The 11836-nt window shown below is 42.4% G+C and overlaps 1 protein-coding gene across 1 annotated transcript in view; it reads left to right on the plus strand.

The window, feature by feature from the left end:
• LOC124857801 (E3 ubiquitin-protein ligase RNF31) overlaps positions 1-10521 on the plus strand; it is a 27810-nt gene extending 17289 nt beyond the window's left edge. The window contains exons 17-24 of the mRNA XM_047349258.1: positions 1275-1364; positions 1502-1616; positions 2963-3075; positions 4833-4946; positions 5588-5636; positions 5756-5852; positions 9804-9969; positions 10057-10521. Of these exons, the coding sequence (XP_047205214.1) occupies positions 1275-1364; positions 1502-1616; positions 2963-3075; positions 4833-4946; positions 5588-5636; positions 5756-5852; positions 9804-9969; positions 10057-10104 (792 nt within the window). The 3' untranslated portion in view covers positions 10105-10521. The remainder of the gene's footprint in view (positions 1-1274; positions 1365-1501; positions 1617-2962; positions 3076-4832; positions 4947-5587; positions 5637-5755; positions 5853-9803; positions 9970-10056) is intronic.
• Positions 10522-11836: the final 1315 nt, after the last annotated feature.

The following is an 11836-nucleotide window of genomic DNA, read 5'->3' on the forward strand; positions in this document are numbered from 1 at the left end:
GTATGGAAATGCTCTCGAAATAATGTTCCTGACTGAATGATTTGCTCAATTATATGTCAATTATATGATTTTTATTTTTCCTTAAAAGCGGGACCTTTTTTTTGCCTAGGATTATGTCTCTAGATGGAAAGAAATGATCTTAATCCACAAGCTGGAGAACAGATCTATACGGCACTAATTTTTAAACTCCACATACAGATCAATGTTCTGTAAAGTTATAGTTTAATATAAAATTAAAATATTTTGAAATAATGTGTAAAGTTCTATGGAAAAAAATAATTTATTGTCATGTAAAGATGTACCTAAATTATTTGTAAACATTTTGTCAATTTATAAGAAGAACCAAGAAACAGGATTCAAAATATTTACCCGTTTTTTTTCTGTTTTTGCTGCTTTAACTAACAGAGTGAGTTAGGTTACATTTTAGCTTAGTGAAGCTCACTTTTGTGTTACTGCCGCACGGTTTCCGTCACCAAAGTGAAAAAGAGGGGGCGCTGTATGACAACTTGGGAACCATCTACTGAGCAAGTGGGGAAAAAAAAGCGTAATATTTCATAGAAAGTTGAACTTTAGCTTATTAAATTGGTATTTTGATGTATTTTAAGGTTTTGACATAATCACAGTTTTTTACTTTTCTAGATTTTTCCACAGAATATTTAGCTTAGAGTATTATGGTCTCATGCAGTCTAGGTTTTGACCCTTTCAAACATCAAGAGACATTTTCATTTTATACAAGAGTCATGCCGACACTCTTACCTCTACATAAATAATTTATGCATCTAAATGCAGAGATTTCTGTCTGCGTTTAATCAGCTTGCCTCCTGTTGCTGTAGGATTTACAGATCAGATCAAGCCAGACTTCAGAGTTTGGACTCCACATGCTACGTCACTTTCCTTTCCACCGGAATTAAGCCGTGTCTTTAACTTGTCCAACAAGAAACATGGTAGATTCCTGAGAATCTGAAAGTATGGCCAGCAGAAGGTTCAGAAACTTGTGGATCAGGAATTTTATCAGATTTGTTTCTGGCACAAAAATGATTGAATTTTCCTGACAGGGTGTTTTAAACACAATGGAGGTCATTTATGGAGGATTTTCTGACAGCTGCTGTATTGCAGCTCTAGTTCTAGTTCAAACTGCCGTTGGTTATTAACTGAAAACAATCATAACAGACCTAAAACACAAATAATTAATTTTCTAAGAGTTCTTTTTATTACTAAATCTAAGCCAAAATCAGGAGACAGGCTGAAGAGTTCACTCCCTTTTCTTCCTTTAGTGCACCTCCGGCTTTATCAACGATGGGAACCAGCTGAAGGTCACCTGCCCATCGTGCCGCAAGAGTTTCTGTGCTCAGTGCAAGAAACCGGTGAGTTTAATTCTTGTAGGAATTTCCCCCACGTGTAGGAGTTGCTCCGCTTGTTTTAGGACGGATAAGATGTCTGAGACTGAGGAGGCTCCTCGGAGCAAGAATCTTCCCACTCAGCAGCTGTGTCTCTGTTCTAGTGGGAGCCTCAGCACCAGGACGTGTCCTGCGAGCAGTTCCAGCTGTGGAAGAGGGAGAACGACCCGGAGTACCAGAGGCAGGGCCTGGCCGGTTATCTGAGGGACAACGGCATCAGTAAGGCTGTGGTGAAAGCAAAACCACCAGTTTCAGTTCAGGTTTCCTGCTGCTCATCAGTCAGCCTTAACCTCATCAAACTGTCTGAAGAGTTCATCAACAAGCTGCTGACCTGTTAGGATTTTTAATAAGAGGGAATCTTTCTCCTTTTATTAAGTTAGCAATTATCTTAAAGAAGAACATTCACTCAGTCTGTTGGTACCACTCAAAAAAAGTTCAATATTTTTGTCCCTCACGTCAGAAAGTAAAACTCCTCTATTATATTGATTCATTCCACTTAGAGTGAAATATTTCAAGCCTTCATTTTTTGAAGGACGCTTTAATAGCTGCCTTTAGGTCATCTGCATTGTTGGTTCTAGTATCTCATCTTCCTCTTGACAACTCTTCATAGACTCTCTTTGGGGGTTCTGGTCAGGCCAGGTTGCTGACCAATCAAGCACAGTAACACCATGGTCATTGGACCAGCTTTTGGTACCTTTGGCAGTGTGAGCCGGTACCAAGTCCTGCTGGAAAATGAAATCAGCATCTCCATAAAGCTTGTCAGCAGAAGGAAGCATGAAGTGCTCTGGAATGTCCTGGTAGATGGCTGGGTTGAGTTTACGTCTGAGCTTCTCCACTCTTTCGTCCAGCCTCTAGCACCTTGATTTCCAAATGTAATGCAAAGTTTACTTTCATCTGATAAGAGGACTGTGGACCACTGAGAAACAGTCAATTATTTTTCTGCCTAGCCCAGGTAAGATGCTTGTAGCACATTTGTAGGAGTCGTCTGTACATAGTGGCTCCTCAGTCTATTCCTTGTAAAGCTTCCCCAAATTCCTGAATGGATTCTGCTGGACAATCCTGAAGATTCTGTGTTCATCCCTGTTGCCGGTGCATCTTTTTCTACCACACTTTGTCCTTCCACTCAACTTTTTATGAATATGCTTGGATACAGCACTCTTGAGAACCTCTTGTTGTTTCTCCTCATGTGGAAGGTGTTCATTACTGTCTTCTAGACATCTGTCCAATCAGCAGTCTTCCCCATGGTTGTGTCTCCTACTGACCCGGGCTTAGGAAACATTTGGAGGTGTTTGGAGTTGATAAGCTTCATTATCTGTAAGCCATAATCATCAAAATTGCAAGAAATAAAGGCTTGAAACATCTCACTCTGTGTGATGAATCTATATAACCTGAGTTTCACTTTCTGAAATGAAAAATATTGAACTTTTTCATGATATTCTAATTGTTTTAGCTGTAATTGTAATCTAGTTTCCCAGTTAAAAACTCAATGTTTCATTGATTAAAAGCCCAGTGGTGTTACACGTGTTCTTCCTCTGTAACCAATCAGCATCTATTGTCTTCTGCAGCGTGTCCTGAGTGTAAGTTCCAGTACGCTCTGACCAAAGGCGGCTGCATGCATTTCACCTGCTCCCAGTGCCGCCACCAGTTCTGCAGCGGCTGCAACAACCCCTATTACAAGGTGTGTTCCCAGTTCCAGAGTCAAATTCTTGTTTAAACACCAGTTAGGTGGAGTCGCGTGGTGTGACGCAGACCTTTATTCCACCCTGTTTAATGTTCACACAGTCCAGAGCCGCGCCCAACACTTTGTCCGTCTGTCAGCCTTTAGAGGGCTGCAGATCAAAGGTCCTTCATCATGTTGTTGTGTCTGAGAACATGAGGTTCTTCTAGACTTTAGATCCCTGACAAGTGACATTTTAACACTGAATCTCGGTTTATTTAAAACAGCAGAACGATGACGCATCTGGAACTGGCTGGGAAATACGTAAATTCAATTTTCCAGGTCTGGATGAGGATGAAAATATGTTAGTTTCCAGATTTTATTTCAATTTCCTTTTGTTTTTTCTTTTCTTTTTCTGTCCTTTTGCTTCTGTCCTTCCAATCATTTGTCCTTTCTATCTGTCCTTCTCTGTCCCTTTTTCCTTTTATCCTTCTGTCTTGCTAACCTTTATCTTCCCTTTTCTGTCTGTCCTATACATTCTTCTGTCCTTCCACCCATCCTTGTGTCCTACCTTCCTTCCTTCCCTCTGTTCTGTGCTTTTTTTCACCTTTCCTTCCTGCCATCTGTCCTTCCTTCCTTCCCACCATCTTTCCTTCCTTCTGTTCATCCTTCCTTCCTTCTTTCCCTCCTTCCTTCCACCCTTTGTTCTTCCATTCTTCCTTCCTGCCTTACTTCCTTTCCGCCATCTGTCCTTCCTTCCTTCCTTCCATCCTTTGTTCTTCCATTCTTCCTTCCTTACTTCCTTTCCGCCATGTGTCCTTCCTGCCATCTTTCCTTCCTTCCTTCCTTCCTTCTGTCCGTCCTTCTTTCCTTCCACCCTTTGTTCTTCCATTCTTCCTTCATTACTTCCTTTCCGCCATCTGTCCTTCCTTCCTTCCTTCCTTCCTTCCACCCTTTGTTCTTCCATTCTTCCTTCATTACTTCCTTTCCACCATCTGTCCTTCCTTCCTTCCCACCATCTTTCCTTCCTTCCTTCCTTCTTTCCCTCCTTCCTTCCACCCTTTGTTCTTCCATTCTTCCTTCCTGCCTTACTTCCTTTCCGCCATCTGTCCTTCCTTCCTTCCTTCCATCCTTTGTTCTTCCATTCTTCCTTCCTTACTTCCTTTCCGCCATGTGTCCTTCCTGCCATCTTTCCTTCCTTCCTTCCTTCCTTCTGTCCGTCCTTCTTTCCTTCCACCCTTTGTTCTTCCATTCTTCCTTCATTACTTCCTTTCCGCCATCTGTCCTTCCTTCCTTCCTTCCTTCCTTCCACCCTTTGTTCTTCCATTCTTCCTTCATTACTTCCTTTCCACCATCTGTCCTTCCTTCCTTCCCACCATCTTTCCTTCCTTCCTTCCTTCTGTCCGTCCTTCTTTCCTTCCACCCTTTTATTCTTCCTTCCCTTCTTCCGTCTAAGCCTCTTCCCGTCTTTCCTTCCATCCGTCGGTCAGTCTCTGGTTATTTCTGCTTTCGTATTTAAAGCCCGACTCTAAAGTATCTGACATAAATTCAAAGTGAAGCTTCTTTTTTTTTGCTTTAGAAATGGTCCAATAAAAGACTGATTCCTAATTTCTCCATGTTGGTCATGTTTCTGGTTAAAATCTGATCTTCAGTCAGTTCATGCCTCTGTTTTAATCCCTACAAAAACCTTTCTGGTCCTTAACTTTAGCTCCTCACAGTGAAGCTGAAAGATTCAGTTGGGTGAGTAAAAATCTAATATTTCTTGTGTTCTCTTGCAGACTGAATGCAAGGTAGCTCAGTGCAAATATGCAGGCCTGCACGCTCATCATCCTCGAGACTGCCTGTTCTATCTCAGAGACTGGGATGCAGATCGACTACAAGATCTCCTGCAGGTAAAGCAGGCCTCTGTTTCTCTAACACTGTGCTGGCAGAGTTGTGATGCACAACAGCTTTACATGTTATTAATATTACATCTAATCAGTCTGTAGTGATTGCAGACCCTGACTTTGTGAATTGATATATTCTGCAGCTCTACCTTCCATCACTCTTCTCTTCCTCCCTTCTTACAGTCAGTGTTTTTTGCATGTTCTGTATTTGAAGCCTGGCGGCGATATTTGTCCCAGATGTTTAGGTTTTTATGTATTCAGTCAGTTAAAGTTTTTATTTATTTATTTAAGAAATGGGATAAGAAGGAACAAGAAGTCTGGAAACGCCTGGATTTATGACATGAAATTTTGCGTTAGGTGGCCAGACAAGCTGAGTACTCTTTTTGTCAGAAATAAGTCAGGAACTGGAGTATGAATGGGTAAAAAGTTTTGATGAACCAACTGTGGTCTTCCTGCTTGGAAGGAAAACGTAAAGAGCATCATGATCACCTCTGCATGAAGATGTTTTATTGTGCTGGAAAATGATTCGCATCAGGAAGTTCTAGAAATAGTTTGGCTGACTTTGGGTTGCTCTGAAAATAATTCTGTTTCGCCCCGATTAAGCAGCAAATATATTAAAATGTTCTGCTCTGTGTTTGGTTCCTCAGAGGAGCGGTGTGCCCTTCAACACGGATCCTTCCAATGAAACCCAAACGGGTAAGTTATTTTCCAGTGCACCAGTTTGTTTCTGTGATTCCCAGTGAAAATAACTCAGACCTCCAGACTTTCCCACATTGATGGTCCGAGTCTGTTTTGGTGTCTGTCTGTGACTCTAGACACATGTGGCGTGATGGAGCAGAAGGACGAAGGCGGCCAGCAGGCCGATTCTCCGTGTGGCGGCCAGACGCAGCCGGGACAGGCCGGACTCTGCATGTGAGTCAGCACCACCACAACTAAAACATGGCAACCTGAGAGTGAATTTCATCCTGTTACTCAGCCTGAATATCTGGTTTTCCTACTTTGTAGCAGCAGAAACATCAGACCCACATGAAATAAAACTTATTATCCATGTGCTTTACCTTCACTTTGTTCCCCTGATGGTTTCGGTTTGTTTAGCTGAGTTCTGTGGTTCCTAAATGACTAGAACTGTACAGAACTTCGTCATCAAGCTGCAGATCCAGCTAAAAACACCCATCACTATGAGTGACGTTGTAGCTTGTTTTGCTAATTTGTGCTGAAATGTAAACTAAATGAAGCTGAAGATAAAATATTCCCACACAAACCAAACCAGTTTCCTGAAATGACCTTTGGTTCTTTGTTTGGTGTTTAGTCAGCGGCGGTTCTGCAGATTCTTTGTCCGTCGGGTTGTTTTTGTTATCAGTTATTGAGGAAAACGCATTAAGATGAGAACAAAACTGATGATTTAGGTCCGTTAGTTCAAAACATCCATCCATCTATCTGGTTCCATCCATCTATCTGGTTCCATCTGGTTCCATCCATCCATCTATCTGGTTCCATCCATCTATCTGGTTCCATCTGGTTCCATCCATCCATCTATCTGGTTCCATCCATCTATCTGGTTCCATCCATCTATCTGGTTCCATCCATCTATCTGGTTCCATCTGGTTCCATCCATCCATCTATCTGGTTCCATCCATCTATCTGGTTCCATCCATCTATCTGGTTCCATCCATCTATCTGGTTCCATCCATCTATCTGGTTCCATCCATCTATCTGGTTCCATCCATCCATCTATCTGGTTCCATCCATCTATCTGGTTCCATCCATCTATCTGGTTCCATCCATCTATCTGGTTCCATCCATCTATCTGGTTCCATCCATCCATCTATCTGGTTCCATCCATCTATCTGGTTCCATCCATCTATCTGGTTCCATCCATCTATCTGGTTCCATCCATCTATCTGGTTCCATCCATCCATCTATCTTGTTCCATCCATCTATCTGGTTCCATCCATCCATCTATCTGGTTCCATCCATCTATCTGGTTCCATCCATCTATCTGGTTCCATCCATCCATCTATCTGGTTCCATCCATCTATCTGGTTCCACCCATCTATCTGGTTCCATCCATCTATCTGGTTCCATCCATCTATCTGGTTCCATCCATCCATCTATCTGGTTCCATCCATCTATCTGGTTCCATCCATCCATCTATCTGGTTCCATCCATCTATCTGGTTCCATCCATCTATCTGGTTCCATCCATCCATCTATCTGGTTCCATCCATCTATCTGGTTCCATCCATCTATCTGGTTCCATCCATCTATCTGGTTCCATCCATCCATCTATCTGGTTCCATCCATCTATCTGGTTCCATCCATCTATCTGGTTCCACCCATCTATCTGGTTCCATCCATCTATCTGGTTCCATCCATCCATCTATCTGGTTCCATCCATCTATCTGGTTCCATCCATCCATCTATCTGGTTCCATCCATCTATCTGGTTCCACCCATCTATCTGGTTCCATCCATCTATCTGGTTCCATCCATCTATCTGGTTCCATCCATCTATCTGGTTCCATCCATCTATCTGGTTCCATCCATCCATCTATCTGGTTCCACCCATCTATCTGGTTCCATCCATCTATCTGGTTCCATCCATCTATCTGGTTCCATCCATCTATCTGGTTCCACCCATCTATCTGGTTCCATCCATCTATCTGGTTCCATCCATCCATCTATATGGTTCCATCCATCTATCTGGTTCCATCCATCTATCTGGTTCCATCCATCTATCTGGTTCCACCCATCTATCTGGTTCCATCCATCTATCTGGTTCCATCCATCCATCTATCTGGTTCCATCCATCTATCTGGTTCCACCCATCTATCTGGTTCCATCCATCTATCTGGTTCCATCCATCTATCTGGTTCCATCCATCTATCTGGTTCCATCCATCTATCTGGTTCCATCCATCCATCTATCTGGTTCCACCCATCTATCTGGTTCCATCCATCTATCTGGTTCCATCCATCCATCTATATGATTCCACCCATCTATCTGGTTCCATCCATCTATCTGGTTCCATCCATCTATCTATCTGGTTCCATCCATCTATCTGGTTCCATCCATCTATCTGGTTCCATCCATCTATCTGGTTCCACCCATCTATCTGGTTCCATCCATCTATCTGGTTCCATCCATCTATCTGGTTCCACCCATCTATCTGGTTCCATCCATCTATCTGGTTCCATCCATCCATCTATCTGGTTCCATCCATCCATCTATATGGTTCCATCCATCTATCTGGTTCCATCCATCTATCTGGTTCCATCCATCTATCTATCTGGTTCCATCCATCTATCTGGTTCCATCCATCTATCTGGTTCCATCCATCCATCTATCTGGTTCCATCCATCTATCTGGTTCCATCCATCTATCTGGTTCCATCCATCTATCTGGTTCCACCCATCTATCTGGTTCCATCCATCTATCTGGTTCCATCCATCCATCTATCTGGTTCCATCCATCTATCTGGTTCCATCCATCTATCTGGTTCCATCCATCTATCTGGTTCCATCCATCCATCTATCTGGTTCCATCCATCTATCTGGTTCCATCCACCCATCTATCTGGTTCCATCCACCCATCTATCTGGTTCCACCCATCTATCTGGTTCCATCCATCTATCTGGTTCCATCCATCTATCTGGTTCCATCCATCCATCTATATGATTCCACCCATCTATCTGGTTCCATCCATCTATCTGGTTCCATCCATCTATCTATCTGGTTCCATCCATCTATCTGGTTCCATCCATCTATCTGGTTCCATCCATCTATCTGGTTCCACCCATCTATCTGGTTCCATCCATCTATCTGGTTCCATCCATCTATCTGGTTCCACCCATCTATCTGGTTCCATCCATCTATCTGGTTCCATCCATCCATCTATCTGGTTCCATCCATCCATCTATATGGTTCCATCCATCTATCTGGTTCCATCCATCTATCTGGTTCCATCCATCTATCTATCTGGTTCCATCCATCTATCTGGTTCCATCCATCTATCTGGTTCCATCCATCCATCTATCTGGTTCCATCCATCTATCTGGTTCCATCCATCTATCTGGTTCCATCCATCTATCTGGTTCCACCCATCTATCTGGTTCCATCCATCTATCTGGTTCCATCCATCCATCTATCTGGTTCCATCCATCTAACTGGTTCCATCCATCTATCTGGTTCCATCCATCTATCTGGTTCCATCCATCCATCTATCTGGTTCCATCCATCTATCTGGTTCCATCCACCCATCTATCTGGTTCCATCCACCCATCTATCTGGTTCCACCCATCTATCTGGTTCCATCCATCTATCTGGTTCCATCCATCTATCTGGTTCCATCCATCCATCTATATGGTTCCATCCATCTATCTGGTTCCATCCATCTATCTGGTTCCACCCATCTATCTGGTTCCATCCATCTATCTGGTTCCATCCATCTATCTGGTTCCATCCATCTATCTGGTTCCATCCATCCATCTATCTGGTTCCATCCATCTATCTGGTTCCATCCATCTATCTGGTTCCATCCATCTATCTGGTTCCATCCATCCATCTATATGGTTCCATCCATCTATCTGGTTCCACCCATCTATCTGGTTCCATCCATCTATCTGGTTCCATCCATCTATCTGGTTCCATCCATCTATCTGGTTCCATCCATCTATCTGGTTCCATCCATCTATCTGGTTCCATCCATCCATCTATATGGTTCCATCCATCTATCTGGTTCCATCCATCTATCTGGTTCCATCCATCTATCTGGTTCCATCCATCTATCTGGTTCCATCCATCCATCCATGAATGATGGTGGAGAAACCTTCTATAATCCAGGTTTGTATGTTTTTGTTCCTGCAGGAAACACTACAGGGAGTACCTGGTGAGTCTGATAAATGGCAACTCTGTGGATCCGGCTGTTCTGTACGAAACCCAGGAGCTGGTTATAGCCTGTGACAGATACCTGGTGGACTCGAGGAGAGGTGAAGGAGAGGAAGACAACGCTTACAACGCTCGCCTGCTTAAGGTGGGACCCTGGCGGGATTAAATAAGGCTCGCCTGTTCAATTAAACCTAGGAGACGCTGCAACTAACTTTCTGTTTCCTCTTTACAGAAACTGATGGAGGTTCCTCTTGGAGAAAAAGTTCCTCGAAACAAATAAACTAAAACCTGAGATCAGAAATCAGTTCTGTGAAACCAGATTAATTCGTACCTGAGGACAAACACATTTCTGTGGTGGGTTTTTGTTTTCCCAAACATAGTTACCCAGTGGGTGTTTTTGTTTTGGTAAAGAACAATCTAGTTTTACATTTTCTGCACATTTTATCTTGTTTTTGTGCCTTAAAAGGATTCAGTTCTGAGGAACAGTTGAAGGAGGTGATCCATGGTGTTATTTTTCTGCAGGAATCTGAACGTTTTGGTTTATTTTATTGAATAAAGAAGCTGCATGTAGAGAAACAAGTGAAAAGATGTGATGTTGATGAGATTTTTGTGAATATGTTAAACTTTTCTCCTTCTTTGGTGTTCATGTGATTAAATCAGATTAAAAACCAGAACAATCAATGATTTCAACTAAAAATGTGGAAGTTAATTTTTTTTATTAACAGTTGTGAAAAGTCTTCACATCCTTTTCACATTTTCACACGATGAAGCTACAAACTTGAATGTATTTTGTTTGGATCGTATGATAGGCCAACATAAAGTGGAGCATAAATGACATTAAAATGAAACATGGTGTTCAACATTTTACAAATAGAAATCTGAAAAGTGTGGCCTGTATCTGTATTTAGCTCCCTAAAGTCTTTACTTTGTAGAACAACCTTTGGCTGCATTTACAGCTGCGGGTGTACGTCTCTACCGGCTTTGTCCATCTTTAGACGGAAACCTTTGCCCATTTTTCTTTGTCAGACAGCTCACACTCGGTCTGATTGGATGGAGAGCGATTGTGAACATCGGTTTTCAAGTCTTGCCACATATCCTCAACCTGATTTAGGTCTAGACTTTGTTCTAACCCATCCCGTTGTATCTCAGGCTGTACGTTTAGGGTCGTCGTCCTGCTGGAAGGGGATGAAATCCACCCCAGGATTTCTACCTACTCTTCGATAAAAGCCAGATTTGATTATTGCATGGATAATAGTTGTCCATTTGGCAGATTCTCCCTCCTGAGCTGTGGATCCCTGCATCTCCTCCAGAGTTACTGTGTTCCGCTTAGCTGTTTATCCGATTAATGCTCCCCTTGCACAGCCTGTCAATTTAGGTGGACCTTCATGTCTTGATAGGTATGTCGTTGGTCCATCCTGTCTGGATTTTATTTAGTGGTGTCAGAATAAAGAAATTGAGGATAATCATTTTCTTTCCACTTTCTACTTTGTGTTGGTCTATCACATAAAATCCCACTTTTTGTGGCTGGAACATGACAAAATGTGAAATAGTTCAAGAGGTTTCTATACTTTTTGTCATGCCTTTTGATGACCGGTTTTACGCTGAATTTGGTGTCTTTCAGATTTGTGGTAACTGAAGCTGAAAGCTGCAGTTCAGCCAGACCACAGTACAGTCATGGCCAAAGAATTTCGCCACCCCCTTCATTTCTGCCAGATGACCCAGCACTTCCTGGGAAGAGCTGTGTCTGTTACAGATACTCTGGCATTCTCCTGCTTGTATGAAAGCTGATGAAGAAATCCACACAAAGCTGTAAAGATGGACCAAAATCCAGTATTTTAGTAGCAACTTTGTTTTTGCAGTAAAACATTACGTTTCCCAAATTTTATATTTCAAAAAAATATTTTAGATCATTGTGTAGAGATCATATGCATACACAATTGTTGATCAGCTAACTTCATTTAGGTGGAGTCACATCAGCTCAGGTGAAGCTGTGAGGGAATACAGCTGAAATC

This window comes from Girardinichthys multiradiatus, chromosome 21, assembly GCF_021462225.1.
Source record: "Girardinichthys multiradiatus isolate DD_20200921_A chromosome 21, DD_fGirMul_XY1, whole genome shotgun sequence".
NCBI lineage: Eukaryota > Metazoa > Chordata > Actinopteri > Cyprinodontiformes > Goodeidae > Girardinichthys > Girardinichthys multiradiatus.